The 23183-nt window shown below is 35.0% G+C and overlaps 3 protein-coding genes and 1 pseudogene across 3 annotated transcripts; 3 read left to right on the top strand and 1 right to left on the bottom strand.

Annotated features, from left to right (window-relative positions):
* Positions 1 to 2862: 2862 nt before the first annotated feature.
* Positions 2863 to 5416, top strand: LOC125875609 (G-type lectin S-receptor-like serine/threonine-protein kinase SD2-5). Its single transcript, XM_049556599.1, has one exon. It carries the CDS (start codon positions 2894 to 2896, stop codon positions 5414 to 5416), a length of 2523 nt encoding a protein of 840 aa, XP_049412556.1. The 5' UTR covers positions 2863 to 2893.
* Positions 5417 to 9693: 4277 nt separating this feature from the next.
* Positions 9694 to 11134, bottom strand: LOC125876041 (G-type lectin S-receptor-like serine/threonine-protein kinase SD2-5; annotated as a pseudogene).
* A 155-nt stretch (positions 11135 to 11289) lies between these two features.
* Positions 11290 to 11763, top strand: LOC125876042 (uncharacterized). The gene has a single exon (XM_049557143.1). It carries the CDS (start codon positions 11290 to 11292, stop codon positions 11761 to 11763), a length of 474 nt encoding a protein of 157 aa, XP_049413100.1.
* Positions 11764 to 19793: 8030 nt separating this feature from the next.
* Positions 19794 to 22461, top strand: LOC125875608 (G-type lectin S-receptor-like serine/threonine-protein kinase SD2-5). Its single transcript, XM_049556598.1, has one exon. It carries the CDS (start codon positions 19802 to 19804, stop codon positions 22325 to 22327), a length of 2526 nt encoding a protein of 841 aa, XP_049412555.1. The 5' UTR covers positions 19794 to 19801; the 3' UTR covers positions 22328 to 22461.
* Positions 22462 to 23183: the final 722 nt, after the last annotated feature.

The raw sequence follows: 23183 nt of genomic DNA on the forward strand, positions 1-23183 counted from the left end.
AAAATACAATAACTGTTGTGGGAGTTTCTCTAACCGACAACCATCACATAAGAGCTATAGTGATGATACAGCGATCGACCTCACGCTGCCAGAGCATCTTATACCCGGCCAAAGGTATAAGACCTGAACTGCCTAATGGATCCACTAGTCTAATCTGAAAAGGATTCATCTAAAAAGTATGATCATTTTCTTCCCATGGTGGCTAACATGGTTCTATGGGGGCTATGGGTTCTTTGAACGCTCCCCCAATTCGGTGCTCGATACTACTCCCAAAAATGTAGTGGCTCTTATGTTTTTAAAAACATATTCATTCCTGCTGATATGAGATAATTACTCAAAAACTAGCCCGAAGGCCCCTTTGGAAATCTCAGTTTCCAACCTTATTCAATGTAAAGACAATTCTTTAAAACCTCCTTGGGAATACATAGTTCCCTAATAACTTTGAGAAACGAACTCAACTTTAACCTCATGACTTAACTTGAAACTGAGACTCTTACTCGACTTGAAACTTGAGACTCTTACTCTTTTTCTTGACTTCTAGCTTCACTCGACTTGGAACTATCTTTCCTTGAATCGGAATTATGAATTCAAAGTGTTCGATCACATGTTATGGAGGGATTCTTAAACTCTTTGACGTACTTTGGAGTGTCGGAAACAACTATGGATCACAGGTATAATACTTTGGAACTTGCATGAGAAAGTGAGAAAAGAAGTGGGGAAACTTGGCTAAGACTTCAGATTTCTGTGACACAGATGGGACTTACGGATGCCATTGACGGACCGTAGATGGACTTACGGTCCGTACTGCAGGTCCGTAGATCGCGTCAGAGATTTTTCCCCAGAATTCATTTTAAGAAAAATGACTAAGTGTTGACCTACGGTCCTGACTTACGGTCCGTAGGTCAGGTCACGGACCGTAGGTCGCGACCGTAGATCGACGCCCCATAAACCTAACTTCTGTCCCAATCGACGGTTGACCAGTACGAACCGTCGATTGATCTACGGTCCGTAGGTCAGGCCCGTAGATGGGGATCGGCAGCCCAGAATTTGCTGCGAATACTGGTGTATCAACTTTAAATGGGTCAAAACTCTTAGAATCATAAATCCCTCAACATACAATAGGTTTCAACGTAAATATACAACCCAATCATGTCTCACAACGAACAATATCTTCAACAACACCCCAACAACATCAACAACAACTAACAACTTCAACACTTCAATAACAATTCCCAATCTTTTCTCAAAGCATGGAATAAACTTGGTGTGTGTGTGGGGGAAAGGATCAAACCACATGGAAAAAAACTCACATACCTTTTAGGGATCACCCCCGACGATAATCCACGACGGAAACTTGTTGATCTCCTTTCTCCTCTTCTTCTCTTCTTCTTCTCTTCTTCTCCTCTCAAGAACCCTAACTCTTTCTCTTTAAAATGGGATAAAAGAAATGATCCAAATCAGCCTAACACACCATGTAACCTCAAGAGAAAGAATTTGGGAAAAGACCAAAATGCCCTTAAATTTCCGGACGGATTTCCCTTCCAACTGCCCATCTTCTAAAGGGCGTAACTTCCTCATACAAACTCGGAATCAAGCAAACTCGGTGGCGTTGGAAATATCGCTCCACGAGCTTCGCAACCATAACTGGAACTACTCCTAACTCATCCTGAGCTAGGAGTTACGACTGATCAAAGTTGGCCAAAAACTCACTGATTTCCACACTTAGCCAAATTTCCAGATTTTTGAATTTTTCAAAAAAAATGACTATTTCCAAATTTCAAGCTTCTTCATATTCATTTTAAATTGTCGGATGTTACATTCACGAGATATCCACCTATCCAATGATCCATTTACCATGTCAGCCTGTGTATTATATATGATAATATAATTTGGTTAGCTTGGTCTTCTCTTTATCCAATCTTAGCACATTCAATACGTCAAGAGGCATCACAACACAAAAGCGTATGTGCTGTCATTTTCCAAACTTCTGTTGACTTGTAAGTTGTAACACTCTTTCCAGCAACTGTGTAAGGTGCAATCATTTTCCAAGTCAATACACAGAGGGGCCTCAAACAAACTTTCTTCAATGTGCTATATTTTTCCAAACTTTAATTGACTATGGGTGTGTTCACATGTTTGGTAGAAAGGAAAATGTTTTCCAGAAAAACTAGGGGACCGGGTTCTATCTTTCCACTAACGGGACCATTTTGACCATTTCCAAGTTACAATTTTGTTATTGTTCAACCTTGTAGACAGATCAAGGTCACTACAACTTTCATTTACTTCGTGTTATGCTTCTGCTCTTCACTCCTCAGTATTTGAAAACCAAAGGATCTAGGTGCATGGATTTGATGATTTTAATGTAAGCAAGTACATCGTATGTGTGTGAAACTATTTAGTAAATTTATGTTTAGAATTATTCTTCAGCAACTTTATAGTGAATTACATAGATTTCAGTTTTGAGTTATCACTAGATATTTGTAATCAATATATCTAAGTTTTATATGAAAACCAACACAGTACAGCCAGTCTTATAAATCTAAATTGTATTAATTTTAACATTGCATATACAATCAGGTTGACGTCAATTCTTCTACTGAATAGGACCGGCCATCAATTATTGTTCAACTGTACAGAACATCTAATTAATATGCAATGACTTTCTATCACAATGTAAAACGATTTCACTTACATCTTTGCATCTTCCTTAATGGTGCAGCTTCTGGAATTTTTCATCCACTTAATGGAAAAAAACATTTCTTTTTGACATAACGTCTTAATTTTTTATAAAAGGAGAGCCTAGCTAATTTAAAACTGATTTGTGCTAAGTCTAAAGAGAGGTCATATCCCCAAAAAAGACAAAACAGAAAGAATTAATATATTTTAGAAAACAATGTTTGCAGAAAAGAGACAGTATTTTCCTATCCTTCTCTTCATTTATCTCCTCTTTAATTCGTCTCAATTTGCTATATCGCAATCTTTACGGGACTACAACACCACTCTTTCGAATTCTACTGCAGGGCTTGCCGGGCTTTCCTCTTTCTGGATCAACAGGCCCTCTCTTATTGTCAATTCGACCAACGACTTCTTTGAATTGGTGACACCCATACTTCAGCGGGGAAATGCTGGCCCAGGATTCCTCTGTGGCTTCTACTGCAGTTACTATGCCACAGAATGCCTTCTTGGTATCCTTTTGTACCACAACAAATACAACAAGGAGAACGGTAGTATAGATAAACCCCAGTTAGTTTGGTCTGCTAACAGGAATCATCCTGTGAAATTCAATGCAACCTTGCAACTAGGCCATGATGGCAACTTGGTCTTGACAGATTCTGATGGCACTCTTGTTTGGTCCACTGATACAATTGGGAAATCTGTTTCTGGCTTAAACTTAACAGAAATGGGAAATCTTGTGCTCTTTGATAAGAGAAAGCGCGCAATTTGGCAGTCTTTTGATCATCCTACAGATTCTTTGCTTCCAGGGCAGAATTTGGTTTACGGGCGGAAGCTCATAGCAAGCATTTCAGCAACCAATCATAGTCAAGGTTTGCTTGCTCTTACTGTTCTCAATGGAAGCTGGGCTGCTTACACAGATACTGTTCCGCCTCAATACTACTACATTTCATCCTATGCTGATAGTTCTTATTACAGTTTTGATGGCCAAAGCTTTACTGCTTTACACTATCCTACTAAATCAAAAGCTCAATTCATGAAGATTGGGCCTGATGGGCATATAAAGGGATACAAATGGTCTCTAGTTGATTGGAATGAAGTATCTGACATTTTGTCGCCATATGTAGATAACTGTGGGTACCCAATGGTATGTGGAAGTTATAGCATTTGTACAAATAACGGCCAATGTACTTGTCCGTCACAGGAAAACTTCTTCAGGCCATTTTCTGAGAGGAAACCAGATCTTGGATGTTCACAGCTAACTTCCATTTACTGCAACTCTTCGCAGTATCATAGTTTCGTAGAGGTCAAGAATACTACATATTTTTCATTTAACATTGATCAGGAGCTAAGTTCGAAGATATTTTGGCTTGAGGGGGAAAAGTTGGAAGATTGCAAAAGGGCCTGTCTGAGAAACTGTTCTTGCAAAGCTGCTGTTTTTGATTATGATTGGAATGGGACTGGAAAAGGGAAATGTTTGTTACTGAATGAAGTTTTCTCTCTCACAGACAGCGACAAAGGAAGAGGCGAGACAGTATTTCTTAAGGTGCAGAATACCTCAAAGGTGCAGACTCAGTCTCTAATCATTCCTGGAGGAAAGAAATCAAGACCTTTCAAAGTGATAATAGGATCTACTCTTGCAGCTTTCTTTGGGATAATTTTAAGCATAGCTACTTGCTTTGTTATTTTCAGAAAGAGGACACATGAGTCCAGAAAGGCTGCGGATAATTTGGATCTAGCACCAATCTTACCGGGAATCCTAACTCGATTCTCTTACAATGAGCTGAAAATAACTACAGATGATTTCAGTAGAAAGCTCGGGGAAGGCGGATTTGGCTGTGTTTATGAAGGAACACTGAGAAATGGAACTAAAATAGCTGTGAAGAATCTGGATGGTGTAGGTCAAGTAAAGGAATCATTCTTAACAGAAGTAAAGGCAGTCGGTGGCATTCACCATATCAATCTGGTAAAACTCATTGGATTTTGTGCCGAAAAAAGCCACAGGCTTCTAATTTATGAGTACATGGTGAATGGATCGCTGGATAGATGGATTACACATGAAAATCAAGAAAATGGGCTTACATGGAACACAAGACAGAGGATAATATCAGATATTGCGAAAGGATTAGCTTATCTACATGAGGATTGCAGCCATAAGATAATTCATTTGGACATCAAACCACAAAACATCCTTCTAGATCAATATCTCAATGCTAAGATATCAGATTTTGGGTTGTCGAAGCTAATTGAGAAAGACAAAAGCAAAGTTGTGACTAGAATGAGAGGCACACGGGGTTATTTAGCCCCTGAATGGTTGAGCTCGGTAATCACTGAGAAAGTTGATGTTTATGCTTTTGGAATTGTCCTCTTGGAAATTCTCTGTGGGCGAAAGAATTTGGATTGGTCCCAACCTGATGAAGAAGATGTCCATTTGCTAAGTATCTTTAGGCGAAAAGCGGAACAAGATCAGCTCATGGATATGGTTGACAAAAACAACGAGGATATGCAGCTCCACAGGGAAGCAGTGACTGAAATGATGAGCCTTGCTGCATGGTGTCTACAGGGAGATTTTTCCAAGAGGCCGTCCATGTCATTGGTGGTTAAGGCATTGGAAGGTTTGGTGACTGTTGAAACCAACTTGAATTATGATTTCACACATGTACCTGAGGTTGGAGCAGGCAACCAACAGAGGGAAGTCATTATCAGTTCAAAATTTCCTTCAATTTTATCGGGACCAAGGTAACAATATGCTTAAGATGTTGTCTTTGAAGGAACTAATTTATGGTTACGTAATGTCAAATATTGCAACATTTTCAATTCTAGCATAACTGTTTTACGGTGTATGAGATTATAATTAATGAAATGTAATGTTCAGTAACTTCTATATTAAATTTTGGAGCTTCATGTTACTATCATGTAGAGGCTTCTCAATTCATGTTCGAAAATAAGTAATAATGTTGTATGTGGTGGTGCAGCTACTGAATTCAAATCGTAGTATGCAGTAAGCTTTATTGTGCTATGCTATCGGAAAAGGCCATGTTCTTGTTTTTCATGAGATATCCACCTATCCATTGATCCATTAATTACCATGTAAGGCTGTGTATTATATATGATAATATAATTTGGTTAGGTTGGGCTTCTCTTTATCCAATCTTAGCACATTCAATATGTCAAGAGGCATCACAACACAAAAGCTTCTGTGCTGTCATTTTCCAAACTTCTGTTGATTTGTAACACTCTTTCCAGCAATCATTTTCCAAATCCACATTTTAATTTGTTGGGTTCAGATTTTAAGTTTTTACCACTAAACTCATTATATTTTACACAAACCGGATGAACCATTCTTGGATCTTAATCACCTTTAGTTAATCTTATGTTAACCATTTTTTTCTAAAAAGAGACCATATCCCAAGTACTGTTACAAATTGTTACTAACAATTAATTTGGAATTATTGGGCACTTTCCTCCTCAAAATTCCAAAGTCCAACTCAATTGTTATTCAAGGAAAATGTTTTTTTTTTTAAATAATGGGCCCGGGTTATATCTTTCCACTAATGGAACCATTTTGACCATTTCCAAGTTACAATTTCGTTATTATTCAACCTTGCAGGCAAATCAAGGTCATTGGGACTTTCATTTACATGTCTTATATGACTCATGTGTCTACTTGTTCAACTTTATTCAAGTTTAAGTGTCTATTTATGCACACATCTAATTTGGAGGGCATAAATATGAAATGAGACAAATTAAAGGACACATTTATGTTTTATGTCTTATATAAATGACCCAAATATATCTTTTTGGTTTAAAGGAAGTAGTGAAAAAAATAATTATAATTTAGCTAAAAGGATCCGATATACCCCTTAACTTTTTTTTTCAAAATTTGATGTAGAGGTATATTTGATCCTTCTCACACGTGAATTTTTTATGACTTTTTTGATTTAAAAAGAAATCGAAAAACGACTTTATGTTGGTTTGATTTAATTTTTAAATTTAATAAACCGATATAATTGGTTTAGTTATTTTTTAATTATAAAAAACAAACCAATACCTATTATACATCCCTATTTAAGATTGTAAAATTCAAAAAAAAAAATGTTAAAAAAGGGACAATCATATTAGAGAGTAGGTATGTATCAAATAAAATACTATTGCGAATCCATATCAATGAAAGCTTAAAATATATCATATCATATCATATATTATTATAAGTGGGAAGCTCCAAAGTGAAAAGTTGAATTACCATTTTGTGCCATTTTACTAAATAAAAATTGGATTAATTATTTAATTAAATACAAATAATTTAGTTACATAATGGTAGAATTTAAGTCCTTAAGCCCTTTAATAATTAAATTATTATTTTCTTGATAAATGAGTACATTGATATTGTTTTAAATAATGATCATAATTCTCAATGGAAAAATTTGAAAAGTTATGATAGAAAAAACAATGTATATATCATTATCATAACATATCATATCATTCATATATTATAGTATTATTATTTATTATTATTATTATTATTTTTAATTATTATTATTATATCATATCATCATACATTACTAAAAGTGAGAACAAAAAAAGCTGAAAGTTGAAATACCAAAATAACCTTATAAAGTTGAATTACTACAATAATACTATTAAGGGATCTACTATTAATCATATACCCCATTTTCCCCTTATTTCTAAATAAAAATGTTATAAAATATCTAATTTATCAAATATTAAATAATAATCTTATCATGTTGTTGTTGTTGTTATTATTATTATTTAGTATTATTATTATTATTATTATGTACATTTAATGTCCTAATCTTATTACTAGACCAATTTGCAGGACTAACGCACCTTGAGTGTATTTAGACATTAAAGTTGAGATTCTATTAAATGATGGTTATGACTTCAGTTGTGAATTGGAATGGATTTTAACACATCTGTTTTTCCCCCCTTATAAGCTAAAGAGTCTCATGTCCATTTGTGTTTAATAGACTTCTCAATTTCGTAAGTCATTATCAAATTAAATTGCTATATAAAAAAAAAAAAAAAAAAAAAAAGAGAACAGTTAATTTATGAAAATATTCTGTAAAGTTAAGTAGCATTTTTATCCATGATTAGAAAAAATAAATTTCATATTAAATAACTAAAAAACATGTGAAGAAGAAGAAGAAACAAAAACTATTGTAATTCTCACGTAAAATGAAGTAACATTTTTGTCCATCATTAGAAAACATAAACACCTAATTAAATTACTAACATATATGTGTAATGAAGGGGAAAAAGCTGAAAACTGCTTAAATGCTCACCTATTTATTTACTCAAATAAAGGAGAAGACAGTTTCTCTACCAAATATAAAAAAAAAAAATTGTTACTTTTCAAGAAAGGTTTTTCATCTTCCTCTAATTACATGAACTAATTATAAAACACTATTAAATATGTCTATTAACTCCCAAATATTAATAATATATTATTGAAAGTTTTGAAGGAGTTTTCACATATATTAATATCTCTTAAGTTTCTATTCCCTTCCAACTGATTCATCATTTGCATTTCAATTTTCATTGTTCTTATTAAAGATCTCTATTTGTGCTTATGAGTTATGATCTTTTTCTCACTACAGTCTGCACAAGCTCTTCTTATTTAGTTGATTTCTTCTTCTCCACTAATTTTAGTTTCAGGTATTTAATTAACAAAGTATAGTAATTGATAACTTATTTTTATCATATTTTTAGGTTTATGTCGCTATACTAATTAATATACAATTATCTCCCTTTTCTACTTTCTTACTTTTTAATGTACATGTGGTTGAGCCGAAGCAAATTTTATAAGATTTTTGTGTATTTGGATTGATCATGATGGGATTCAATATATGTGCATCAGTTTATTTCTTATTGTCTATTCAATGAGTATTTAAATTAAGGTGTTATATATGTCACTAAAATATGTATCATGTTTGTAAGATTTTTTAGCCTTTAACTTATGAGTTGTTACTTTTTTTATATGTTTTGATTTTTATTTTATTGTACTGAAAAAGTGAAATAAAATATATATTATTTAACTATATCATTTGCAATATAAGATTTGTATTATGTATTTTGAGTTAAACGTGCAAAGCACATTCCGTAAAACTAGTTCTTTTAAAAGTACCAAATTATTACATGTATATTTATATTTCATGTTAAAAATACTGTATTCAGTTGAACCGGGCATTTACAAAAGTCTATTAATTTTCCAAGTATTATTTTCTAACAATTAATTGGTAATTGTTGGGCACTTTCCTCCTCATTAAGGTTCAGGTCAAGTCTACATACCGCCACAGAATACATTGATCATGGGACGGGCTATTAATTATTGCTGGGCACTTTCCTCCTCATTCAGGTTCAGGTCAAGTCTTCTACTGAATGGGACCAGTAGTAAAATTCAAAATCCCTAATTGGGATGAGTCAAAAATAATTGGCATGGACAAAATGACGTAGATTGTTTAGTTGGACAATACAATATTTTAAAACCGAATATGTGGACTAGTTAGTGGTAAATAGCACTAATGGTCCAAATGTGTCACAGCGGTGACATAAATATGCACAACCTTTAACGAGTGGCATGATTGAGTCATTCTGATATTTCGATGACATCTTTAAGCCCTCCTCTTTGTGCCCTATGATATTATCAAGGGTCAGCCTAGATATTTCCAACAAATTCTGACTTCTTTATGTGGTGAAAAAGTTATGGGGCCAGGCGCTATCTTTCCACTGATGGGACTTTCACTTAAAGGATCTTCAGTTTCTTAGAGAAAATTTCTTTCCATCTTGGTGTAGGTTTATATTATTACACTAATATCAAACTCAACTTGATTCTTGAACAATTGTTATTGCATAGTGCCACGCCTTTAAAAAGTATTAAAAATAAAAGAATTTTTAAAGAAAAAGAAGTAAATATTACAAGATCGTACATAAAGCTCGGAAAACTAATGCAAGTTACTGAATATTACATTTATGAATTGCCGTAGTTCTCAAGCATATTGTTTACCTTGGTCCAGATAGAACTGAAGGCAGTATTGAACTGATAGGGACTTCCATCGGTTGGTTGCGCGCCCCAACCTCAGTTAGCTTTGTGAAATTGAAATCCAAGTTGGTTTCAGTAGACACTAAACCTTCCAGTACCTTAACCACCACTCACTATAAAAATAAGTGTGAATTACATGGGGATTTTCCTTGGGATTAGTATGAAAATCCGCAGGAAACTTTTCCTGCAAATTTTCATACTAATCCCTAGGAAAATTCCCATGTAATTCACAGTTTTCTTGTAGTGACTGACAGACAGCCTCTTGTTGAAATCGCCTTGTAGACACCATGCTGCGAGGCTCATCATTTCTTTCACTTCTTCTCTGTGGAGCTGAATATCCTCATTTTGTCAACCATATCGATGAGCAGCTCTTGTTCTGCTTTTCTCTTAAAAACACTAAGCAAATGGACATCATCTTCATCAGCCTGCAACCAATCCAAATTCTTTCACCCACAAAGAACTTCCAAGAGCACAATTCCAAAGGCATATACGTCTACTTTCTCAGTGATCACCGACCTCAACCATTCAGGAGCTAAATACCCTAGTGTTCCTCTCATTCTAGTCACAACTTTGCTTTTGTCTTTCTCAATAAGTTTCGACAATCCAAAATCAGATATCTTAGCATTGAAATTTTGATCTAAGAGGATGTTGTGTGGTTTGATGTCCAAATGAATTATCTTCTGGTTGCATTCATCATGAAAATAAGCTAATCCTTTTGCAATATCTAATATTATCATTTGCCTCGTAAGCCATGTAAGCCCATTTTCTTGCTTTTCATGATAAATCCACCTATCCAATGATCCATTTACCATGTACTCATATATAAGAACCCGGTGATCTTTTTCAGCACAAAAGCCGATGAGTTTTACCAAATTGACATGGTGAATACTACCAACTATCTTTACCTCTGTTAAGAATGAATCCTTTACTTGACATAAACCATTCAGACGCTTCACAGCTATTTTGTTGCCATTACTCAGTGTTCCTTCATATACAGAGCCAAATCCTCCTTCCTCGAGTTTTCTGCAGAAATCTTGTGTAATTATTTTCAACTCATTGTAAGAGAATTGAGTTAGGATTCCCGGTAAGATTGGTGCTAGATCCAGAAGTTCCCCAGCCTTGACAGACAGTGTCCTTGTTAATAGTAGTGACTTAAAAGATAAGCAAAGAATATAAGTCAGTTAGGATTAGTAACTAACTGTTAGTTAAGTTAGTTATGCCTTACTAGTTTGTTACAAGCTTACAAACTATTGTGTATAAATAGAGATTATGTACATATTGAATACATGATGAAGAAATAATAAGAATGAAAGTATAGAGTGTTTAACTCTAGCAAGATACATCTTCTTTAAAGATTACTTCATCTTCTTCCTGATCTTTATTACTTCTTCTTACTCTCATTGTTCTTCTTCTTCTTCTTCTCTCTAATTCTAAACTTCATAAAACTACATGGTATCAGAGCTTTCAAGCAAGTAATCCAGTGCTTGATTCATACGATTCTGCGACTATTCGACAGGAGTGATTACAGATCAACTACGTGAAGGTTCAGTTCAAGAATGGCACCAAACTCTGCAGATTCACAGGCACAACCTACAACTTCTAGTAGTGGTGCTGCAATTGTGATAGATCACAATCATCCCCTGTTTTTGCATGCATCTAATGTAAGTGGAGTACAAATTGTATCGTTTCAGTTGACTGGAATTGAGAATTACCCAGTTTGGTTTAGGTCAATGAAAATTGCGTTGCTAGGAAGGAACAAGTTGGGGATGATTGATGGGTCATGTAAAAAGGAAGATTTCCCAGGATTAGAAAATAATTGGGAAAAAGTCAATGCAATAGTGTTATCTTGGATCATGAATTTTGTGTCAAAAAGCTTGTTAGGAGGCATAATGTATGCTTCGAATGCTCGAGTAGTGTGGGATGATCTGTTTGAAAGATTCAACAAGATCGATGGGTCAAGAACCTTTAATCTGCACAAGGAAATTGCAACTTTAAGTCAAGGCACAAGTTCTGTGTCTGCTTACTGTTGACACCCAATTTTGACTTTTCTTTCTTTCGATATATTATTTTCAAGCTTTTAATTTAATAATGTATAAGATAATCCTTTTTTCACAACTATTTTTACTATTATGACTATTCATCTACTAGAATTATACGTTTTATCATCGAAATGATTATTATCACTTTTTACACCTATTTTCCTTAAATAATCTATTGTCGTCATTTTGTTTCAAGTTTCGTATTTTATAAAATTAATTATAAATTCATATTCTTGTATCCATATTTTTATATTAGCATAAAATTGTAATATTGATATTTTTATTTCATAAGTTATTAGTTGTCATCCCATAATATATATTGTATTAGTTATTGAGTTAGAAACCCAAAATATTTAAAGAAGAAAGGAAAAAGCCTAAGAAAATTTGATTAAAGCCCAAAAAGCCTCCAGCCATTTTCCAAACCATCTTTCAACCCACATAATTTCTAAATGTCCTGAAATGCCCTTTATCTCCTAGGAAACCTAATTTCAAAATTTGCAACTCAGCAGCTGCTCTGCCTCTCTTCCGCCCCTTCCATTTTCCGAAAAAAAAAAAAACAACAAACTTGTCAACCATGGACAGAGCTCAACTACTCCATTTCCGTGATACATGCATATCAATCACTATCAATCATGTGAAGCTGACAAACCTTGAAAAAAAGCTCCGAACGTTGAGATTTGGAAGAGATTTTCTTTTGACCAATTTCAGATTTGAAATTCAAAATCCCGCCCAAACTAAGAGCACTAATCTTCTGCTGCTATAAATATTAAGGCTTGGGAAAAGCCTCAACAAGTTTTGGAGGTGGCCCTCTTCATCCACAAGTTTCATAATATTTTAGATTCTTCTTGATTCGTCCTTCTCTGTTAGCTTTCAAGACTTTGCATTTAACTTTCCCGAATTAGTCTCGCTTTTATTCGCTAAAGGGTGTAGACCGGTGGCTCAAAAACGCCCCAGTTCACTGCCCCAAAATAGGTCAGTAACATTTATTCTCTTCATTTTCCATTCCACGAGATATGGATGAACTTGTATTTCAATGCGTTGTGAGTTTACTGTTAGTTTTATGTCAGTACTGTTGTGTTTTGGCATTATGATAAGTAAATATACGTCATGACCTCAGTTGATCACTGATTGTAATAGTCGTGGTGTGATAATTGCTTTGTTAAAATCAAAATGTTGAAGTATTTTGTCCATTGTTTGGGCTCTGTTTTATTTCAGAACTTATGTTTCCAAGGACTCATTTTTTGGGTATTAAACTCTTTGGGAAGTATGCTTTATTTGAAGTTTGATGAATGAGTGACATAAATGAGTAAATGTTTAGCAGTATACCTGGGTGTTGTTAATAGAACATGTTCTCCTTTGTTTTACAAAAAAAAAAAAAAAAGAAAAAAAAATTGTTTTTCGCTTCTCGACACTTACTAAACTTAATCTTCTTCTCACTACATCTTTAAGAACTATGATTCCAGGAACTCTTTTTCCTTAAATTCAAAATCTGATCTAGCACAACTACTATTTCTTAGTATTTGAAAAAGCATGGTTTATTCTAATTAGTCACCCTTTTCTTTGTTTAAATTATAATGAGCTATACCTCTTAAGAGAATTTCCATGCAAAGTTGAATAAACTGTCTAGTTTGCTGGTCATTTTTTGTTTATAAGAAGTCATATTTCATTAGTGATTTATTTTCTTTAGCTTGGTTTAGTTGATGTTTGAAAGAGCCCTAATGTATGTAATCCTTGGTTCGAGTTTAGCTTAATGAATTTAATGGTATTAAAGTCTTGTTAAGAGTAGGGGTATTGTTGCGAAGTTATCTTTTACAAGTATGTAGATGCCTGCAATTAAGATTTAAAACAAACTTTGAGATTTATATTGTTCCAAGTTTTACTTGATGTCTCATCCTCTAATTTATTATTATTATTTTTTTTTTTTACATGTACAAAATGGAGCACCGTTGGAGTTGTGATGAAACTCCATCTCAGTCCAAATGGATTGAATTATGCATTAAACGTCGCATTCACACCTCCTAGTTGAGTCGGATTAGTTGGAGTCTTGCAGCTATGTTGGGTTCTTAGAAATGAATCCAACGCCACTCTCCCCTCTCTAATCTTTGCATTTTTGTATATATTTTTTTGCTATGACCAACATCCTTTTTAATGTGTTTTAGTTTTCTTTGTTAGTATTTCCTCTTTTTTATATAAGATAGTTTAGGTGTAAGCTATATTGAGACATAGACCATTTAGCCTCCCAGATCCTTTAAGAATAAATTTCGATATTGTTTAGAGTAGCGTAAAATATCAGTTTTTTTCTTTGTCAATCATAATTGAGAATATTTCAGGTCTCAACTTTCCACAAAAATGGAAGGAAGAGAATTTTTTTTTTTTGCAAATTATTTACATTAACAAATATCTTTAAGTTATAATTTTGCTATCATGGCAACTTCTAAATGACAGATTTTGGTGCCAAAAGAAAGGGTGTTTTATAGACTATAAAAGAGAAGTCTTTGAGCTTCTAATGTACAAATTCTGGTGTCAAAAATGTTGTTTCTTGATAGCTGAAAAAGTGTACATTTTCGAGTATAAAAGTGCATATTTGTAGCAAAAAAAAAAAAAAAAGATTTTTTTTAAGGGTTTTTACAGCCTTTCTAAATAGCAAAAAATGCAGATTTTTGGTGTGTAAAATACGACTTTCATTAAAAGTTCAAAGTGCAGATTTTTGTACAAAACATAGGTTGTTTAAAATAAAAAATATGTTTTCTTTTTAAGCCCTGATGTACCTTTTTTTTACGAACGTATATTTTTTTTAGCAAATAATGGTTGTTAAAGCTTCTGAAACTTTAATCACTTTGTTCTTTAGAAATTTTTGTTAAACTAAGATTAAAAAAAAAAAGTACTTTCCCTAAAAATGTATCTTTTTATATATTCCTGTACGCTCATTTGAAATTTTACTTAAAGTTTGTTTCTTTTAATCTTAGGCATTGTCATTCTATCTCAATGTTAATATGCACTTAGTTCTAATTTATGATATATTTTTCTCTAAAAATTATTTAATTAACCTAAGTTTGATCGGTAACCGTCTTTAACGGATCTTAAAGGATGCTTAATCCCTTCCCTTTAGGATAACTAGAACTCTTACATAGAATTTCATGTTTAGTAGATCTTAAAATGAAGTTAACTTTAGATAATGACTTAATCATTTTAGGTGCCCTAATTCACCATAATTAATTAGGTGGCGACTTCTTAAGTTAGTTAATAATTTGGAAATCACCAATATGTTCTACACCGTTTTGACCTTGAGTTAAAATGGGGTATAACACTTACTACTCTAAGCTCAAAGGACTATGGGAAGAATTCGAGGCCTTAGTTCCAGCACTAGGGTGTGTGTGTGCAGGTTCGAAAGAGTATGTTGTGCATCTTCAAACTCTGAAATTGTTTCAATTCCTGATGGGGCTAAATGACTCTTACTTTCAAGCAAGAAGTCAAATTCTTATGTTAAAACCAGTACATACTGTCAATCAGGCATATTCCATGATTCTGAGTGATGAAAGTCAGAGATCAGTGGTAGCTAATGTAGGAGTATTAGGTACCGGACCAGCCAACTTGCAGAGTTCGTTTGATGATGTCATGTACTTAAGAACAAGTAGGGCTCAACAGAGGTTCAAGAAAGAGTATAATCTGGTGTGTGATTTTTGCAAGATTAAAGGGCATATTAGAGAAAATTGTTACAAGATTATTGGATACCCACATGACTTTAAGTTCAAAAAGAAAGGAAGTAACAATTCTGCATACAATGTAACTGGAGAGGTTGATGATAGTGTGAAGTAAAGTACATGTACTAACTCTAGTGATACAAGAGATGGACACATGAGAGGTGATGAGGAATTCAGAACTCAAAGTCAACTGGACTCGTGTGCATTGACTAGAGAACAATATGCTCAAATTTTGCAGTTGCTTGAGAAAAAATCAGAAGTTCCACATTGTGTAAATGCAGCAGGTATGAACTCTACTCTAGTAGCTACTTTTAACAATTGTTTAGGTTGGATCATAGACACAGGAGCCACTAATCATGTGGTGGTTGACTTGAATCTTTTAAAAAGACGTTTCATATGTAAGGTTGCAACTCCAAAGAAGGTACACCTTTCCAATGGTGATAAAGTTGTGGTGACTCATTTAGGGTCAAGTGTTTTACATTCCTCAATTTAAGTTCAATCTCTTGTCTGTTGCAAAGTTAACAAAAGAGTTGAATTGTTCAGCTTCGTTTTTCCCTGACTTTGGCCTATTTCAGGAACTCTTCAGTGGAAAGGTGAAGATGATTGGTAAAGAGGATGGAGGATTGTATATTCTGTCCAACAATATAGATAAGGAAGAAGTTGTGTTAGCAGCTGCACACACTAAGCATAAAGCTAGAATTACTGAAAAAATTGATACACAGTTACTACATCAGAGGCTTGGTCATGTTTCTAGTTCTGTTCTAAAAAAGCTGTTAAGTCATAGTTTAGCTGACATTACAAAGATTGTAAGCAAATGTGTTGTATGTCCTTGTGCTAAACAAGTAAGATTGTCTTTTCCTGTTAGTACATCCAGTAGCTTAAACAGTTTTGATATGTTACACATGGATTTATGGGGTCCTTATAAAAAGCGTACATTTGATGGATTTCAATACTTCTTAACTGTTGTGGATGATCACTTTAGAATGACTTGGGTTTTCTTATTAAGAATGAAGTCTTATGTATGTACCATTTTGAAGTCTTTCTTAGCATATATAAGAACTCGGTTTGATAAACAAGTAAAAATTATTCGAAGTGACAATGGTACTGAATTTGTGAATACAAATTGTAATGACTTGTTTAAAGGTTTAGGCATAGTACATCAAACTTCTTGTGCTTATACACCCCAGCAAAATGGGGTGGCTGAAAGAAAGCATAGGCATATTCTAGAGATTACAAGAGCTATAAGGTTCCAAGCTAATGTTCCTTTAGAGTTCTGGGGCTTGTGTGTGAAAACCGCAGTATATATAATCAACAGATTACCTAGCAGTGTGATTGCAGACTTGTCTCCTTTTGAGAAACTTTATAATAAACAACCTTCAATACATCATTTAAGAGTATTTGGATGTCTATGTTTTGCTAAGAAGGTACAGGACAGTGACAAGTTAAAGTCTAAGTCTACTGCTTGTGTTCTTATGGGATATGCTGAAACTCAAAAAGGTTATGTTTTATATGATTTGTCTAATAAGGTCTTTTTTGTTAACAGAGATGTAGTGTTTCAAAAAGAGGTTTATCCATTCAAACTGAAATCAACTGAGTCAGTTCCTATGTTTACTTATAATGGTATAAATCTTGAGAGTAATGGTGTGGTAGATAGTTCAGACAATAACCTAACACCACATTTCTATCAAAACACACCTGTGGACATGGTGTCTCAAGAACAAGAGGAGAATTGTGAGGTGGAGGTACATGAAGAAGGGTAGATAGAACCAGTACCTCAAACTGGGGTGAGAAAGTCAGGCAGAGGGACTAAGCCACCTTTGTGGATGAAAGATTTTGTGTCTCTAAATATCCATGAGGGTCCATATAGTCTTGACAAGTATGTATCATACAACAATATTGCTCCTACTTATCAAACATATTTGGCAAAAATGTCCAATGAAACAGAACCACAGTCATACAGAGAAGCATCATCTGATCCTAGGTGGACTGAAGCAATGAATGCTGAGATTAAAGCATTACAAGAGAATCACACTTGGGAAGTAGTTGAGTTACCAGAAGGTAAGACACCTATAGGCTGCACGTGGATATTCAAGGTCAAATACAAGGCTAATGGAGATGTGGAAAGATTTAAAGCAAGGTTGGTGGCAAAAGGGTATAGTCAGAAAGAAGGTATAGATTACCAAGAAACATTTAGTCCTGTTGTTATGATGAAGACAGTCAGGACTGTTTTGGCTATAGCTGCACAAAGACATTGGCAATTACATCAAATGGATGTATTTAATGCATTCCTTCAAGGTGACTTACCTGATGAGATCTACATGAAACTACCTCAGGGATTTGAGAGCCAGGGGGAGAACAAAGTATGTAGACTCACTAAATCCCTGTATGGGTTGAAACAAGCTCCTAGACAGTGGAATGCAAAGTTGTCCGAGGCATTATTGAGGTTCCAGTTCAAACAAAGTGAACATGATCATTCTTTATTCACCAAACAAACATCAGCAGGGTCTGTATTTGTTCTTATATATGTTGATGACATGCTTATTACAGGAAGCAGTGGTCAACTCATTGAAGAAACAAAAAAGAAGCTGAGTCAAACCTTCAAGATGAAGGACCTAGGTGAGCTAAGATATTTCCTAGGAATTGAGTTTGCAAGGTCAAGTAAAGGGATACTAATGCATCAGAGGAAATATGCTTTAGAACTTATCTCTGAAGCAGGACTGGGAAATTCAAAACCAGCAGTGACTCCTATTGACAACAACAACAAATTGACTTCAAAACAATATGATGATCAGTTCAATTCAGAAAGTTCAAAAGAAGATCCTCCAGCTGATCAAAGTGCTTATCAGAGATTGATAGGAAAGCTTCTTTACCTTACTATGACAAGGCCTGATATTTCATTTGGAGTGCAGACCTTGAGTCAATTTCTACAACAACCTAAACAGACTCACATGGAAGCAGCCCTGAGAATTGTCAGGTATATAAAAGGGCAGCCTGGTCAAGGAATACTTCTATCTAGTGTACAAGACAACAATATCACAGCTTTTTGTGATGCAGACTGGGCATCATGTCCTCTTACAAGGAAGTCTGTTACAGGATACTTTATCAAGCTTAGCAATTCTGTTATATCATGGAAATCTAAGAAACAGTCTACTGTTTCTAGAAGTTCAGCCGAAGCTGAATACAGAAGTGTAGCCACAACTATAACTGAAGTTATTTGGATGATAGGTCTGATGAATGATCTAGGTATTAAGATACAGAAACCTATAGATGTGTGTACAGACAGTAAAGCAGCAATCTTGCTAGCTGCTAATCCTATATATCATGAGAGAACAAAACACATTGAGGTAGATTGTCACTTCATAAGGGAAAAAATTGTACAAGGGATTATTTGTACCAAGTACACTCCAACACAGGAACAACCAGCTGACATGCTAACCAAAGGACTGACCAAGGTTCAACATCAAGTTCTCAGTTCCAAGCTTGGAGTTCAAAACATTTTTTCACTTCCAAGCTTGAGGGGGAGTGTTAATAGTAGTGACTTAAAAGATAAGCAAAGAATATAAGTCAGTTAGAATTAGTAACTAACTGTTAGTTAAGTTAGTTATGCCTTACTATTTTGTTACAAGCTTACAAACTATTGTGTATAAATAGAGATATGTACATATTGAATACATGATGAAGAAATAATAAGAATGAAAGTATAGAGTGTTTAACTCTAGCAAGATACATCTTCTTTAAAGATTACTTCATCTTCTTCCTGATCTTTATTACTTCTTCTTACTCTCATTGCTCTTCTTCTTCTTCTTCTTCTTCTCTCTAATTCTAAACTTCATAAAACTACAGTCCTCTTTCTGAAAAGAACAAACCATGCACTAATACTTAAAATTATTCCCATTAATACTTTTAGTCAAATCCTTGCCCAGTCAACATGAGGAGGGGCCTCACAGAAACTTTTTTCGATATGTTTTCAGTATCTTCTAAACTTTTGTTGACTTATACACTCTTCCAGTAGCTGACTTGTTCAGCACAGAAATGGAAACGAGTGGTATCAATTTAGTTGAGAAATCAAAACTAATGCAATTACGAGGATTTGTCAACTCGATTGTTAGTTGTCAATGCTGCTTTCAAATTTTAGTAAAATAAAATGAGAAAATCATTGTTAAAGTCAAAGTTGGCTGCTGAAAATAGTGTTGGAAGTCAACAGAATGGAAGAAATTCATGTGATGCCTTTCTACTAATCAAAGACTAGCTATTTTAAAATTGATTTATGCTAAATCTAAAGATCATATCCCAAAAAAGGCACAACAGAAAGATTATTTTAGAAAACAATGTTAGCAGAAAAGAGACTGTATTTTCCTATCCCTCTCTTCATTTATCTCCTCTCCTGTTCATCTCGATTTGCTATATCGCAATCTTTATGGGACTACAACACCACTCTTCCAAATTCTACTGCAGGGTTTGCCGGGATTTCCTCTTTCTGGATCAACAGGCCGTCTCTTATTGTTAATTCCACCACCGACGGCTTCTATGGTTCGACAACACCCATACTTCAGCGGGGAAATGCTGGCCCACGATTCCTCTGTGGATTCTACTGCAGGTACAATGCCACAGAATGCCTTCTTGGTATCCTTTTGTACCACAACAAATACAACGAGGAGAACGGTAGGATAGATAAACCCCAGTTAGTTTGGTCTGCTAACAGGAATCATCCAGTGAAATTCAATGCAACCTTGCAACTAGGCCATGATGGCAACTTGGTCTTGACGGATTCTGATGGCACTCTTGTTTGGTCCACTGATACAATTGGGAAATCTGTTTCTGGCTTAAACTTAACAGAAATGGGAAATCTTGTGCTCTTTGATAAGAGAAAGCGCGCAATTTGGCAGTCTTTTGATCATCCTACAGATTCTTTGCTTCCAGGGCAGAATTTGGTTTCCGGGCGGAAGCTCATAGCAAGCATTTCAGCAACCAATCATAGTCAAGGTTTGCTTGCTCTTACTGTTCTCAATGGAAGCTGGGCTGCTTACACAGATACTGTTCCACCTCAATACTACTACACTTCATCCTATGCTGATAGTTATTATTACAGTTTTAATGATCAAACCTTTACTGTTTTACACTATCCTACTAATTCGACAGCTCAATTCATGAAGATTGGGCCTGATGGACATATAAAGGTATACCAGTGGTCTGTAGTTGATTGGAATGAAGTATCTGACATTTTGTCACCATATGTAGATAACTGTGCGTACCCAATGGTATGTGGAAGTTATAGCATTTGTACAAATAATGGGCAATGTACTTGTCCGTCACAGGAAAACTTTTTCAGGCCATTTTCTGAGAGGAAACCAGATCTTGGATGTTCACAGCTGACTTCCATTAACTGCAACTCTTTGCAGTATCATAGTTTCGTAGAGCTCAAGAATACTACATATTTTGTATTTCAATTCAATCATGACTTTAGTTCAACGAAGATATTTTGGCTTGAGGGGGAAAAGTTGGAAGATTGCAAAAGGGTCTGTCTGAGTAACTGTTCTTGCAAAGCTGTTGCTTTTGAATATAATTGGAATGGGGATCGAAAAGGGAACTGTTTGTTACTGAATGAAGTTTTCTCTCTCACAGACAGCGAAGAAGGAAGAGGTGAGACAGTATTTCTTAAGGTGCAGAATTCATCAAAGCCGCAGACTCAGTCTCTAATCATTCCTGGAGGAAAGAAATCAAGACCTTTCAAAGTGATAATAGGATCTACTCTTGCAGCTTTCTTTGGGATAATTTTAAGCATAGCTACTTGCTTTGTTATTTTCAAAAAGAGGACACATGAGTCCAGAAAGGCTGCGGATATTTTGGATCTAGCACCAATCTTACCGGGAATCCTAACTCGATTCTCTTACAATGAGCTGAAAATAATTACAGATGATTTCAGTAGAAAGCTTGGGGAAGGAGGATTTGGCTGTGTTTATGAAGGAACACTGAGAAATGGCACCAAAATAGCTGTGAAGCATCTGGATGGTGTAGGTCAAATAAAGGAATCATTCTTAACAGAAGTAAAGGCAGTCGGTGGCATTCACCATATCAATCTGGTAAAACTCATTGGATTTTGTGCCGAAAAAAGCCATAGGCTTCTAATCTATGAGTACATGGTGAATGGATCGCTGGATAGGTGGATTACACATGAAAATCGAGAAAATGGGCTTACATGGAGCACAAGGCAGAGGATAATATCAGATATTGCGAAAGGATTAGCTTATCTACATGAGGATTGCAGCCATAAGATAATTCATTTGGACATCAAACCACAAAACATCCTTCTAGATCAATATCTCAATGCTAAGATATCAGATTTTGGGTTGTCGAAGCTAATTGAGAAAGACAAAAGCAAAGTTGTGACTAGAATGAGAGGAACACGGGGTTATTTAGCCCCTGAATGGTTGAGTTCGGTAATCACTGAGAAAGTTGATGTTTATGCTTTTGGAATTGTCCTTTTGGAAATTCTCTGTGGGCGAAAGAATTTGGATTGGTCTCAACCTGATGAAGAAGATGTCCATTTGCTGAGTGTATTTAGGAGAAAAGCGGAACAAGAGCAGCTCATGGATATGGTTGACAAAAATGAGGATATGCAGCTCCACAGGGAAGCAGTGACAGAAATGATGAGCCTCGCTGCATGGTGTCTACAGGGCGATTTTTCCAAGAGGCCTTCCATGTCATTGGTGGTTAAGGCATTGGAAGGTTTGGTGACTGTTGAAACCAACTTGAATTATGATTTCACACATGTACCTGAGGTTGGAGCAGGCAACCAAGAGAGGGAAGCCATTAGCAGTTCAAAATTTCCTTCAATTTTATCGGGACCAAGGTAAACAATATGCTTAAGATTTTGTCATTGAAGGAACCAACATATGGTTGCGTAATATCAAATATTGCAACATTTCCGATTCTAGCATAACTTTTTATAATTCATGAAATGTAATGTTCAGTAACTTCTACATTAAATTTTTAAGCTTCATGTTACTATCATGTAGAGGCTTCTCAATTCATGTGCGAAAAGAAGTATAATATTGTACGTGGTGGTGCAGCTACTGAATGCAATGGTAGTGTGCAGTAAACTTTATTGTGTTATGATATCGTAAAAGGCCATTTTCTTGTTTTTCATGAGATATCCACCTATCCAATGATCCATTAATTACCATGTTAGGCTGTGTATTCTGTATGATAATATAATTTGGTTTGGTTGGAATTCTCTTTATCCAATCTTAGCACATTCAATACGTCGAGAGGCATCACAACACAAGAGCTTCTCTGCTGTCATTTTCCAAACTTCTGTGCCATAAATTCCAAAGTCCAAGTCAATTGTTGTTCCACTCTACACAATATCTTAATCTTTGCCCAGTCAATACACACAGGGGCCTCAAAAAAATTTCTTCAATGTGCTATATTTTTCCAAACTTTAATTGACTATAGGTGTGTTCACGTATTCGGTTGGAAGGAAAATGTTTTCTAGAAAAATAATGAGGCCGGGTTCTATCTTTCTACTAATGGGACCATTTTGACCATTTCCAAGTTACAATTTCGTTATTGTTCAACCTTGCAGACAAATCAAGGTCACTACAACTTTCATTTACTTCGTGTTATGCTTCTGATCCTCACTCCTCTGTATTTGAGGTGCATGGATTTGATGATTTTAATGTAGGCAAGTACATCATATGTGTGTTAAAC

This window comes from Solanum stenotomum, chromosome 9 (genome assembly GCF_019186545.1).
Source record: "Solanum stenotomum isolate F172 chromosome 9, ASM1918654v1, whole genome shotgun sequence".
In the NCBI taxonomy this organism is placed as follows: Eukaryota; Viridiplantae; Streptophyta; class Magnoliopsida; order Solanales; family Solanaceae; genus Solanum; species Solanum stenotomum.

Excerpts from the sequence above, each read along its gene's own strand:
- LOC125875609 (XM_049556599.1), top strand. The coding sequence starts at position 2,894 with ATGTTTGCAGAAAAGAGACAGTATTTTCCTATCCTTCTCTTCATTTAT.
- LOC125876042 (XM_049557143.1), top strand. The coding sequence starts at position 11,290 with ATGGCACCAAACTCTGCAGATTCACAGGCACAACCTACAACTTCTAGT.
- LOC125875608 (XM_049556598.1), top strand. The coding sequence starts at position 19,802 with ATGTTAGCAGAAAAGAGACTGTATTTTCCTATCCCTCTCTTCATTTAT.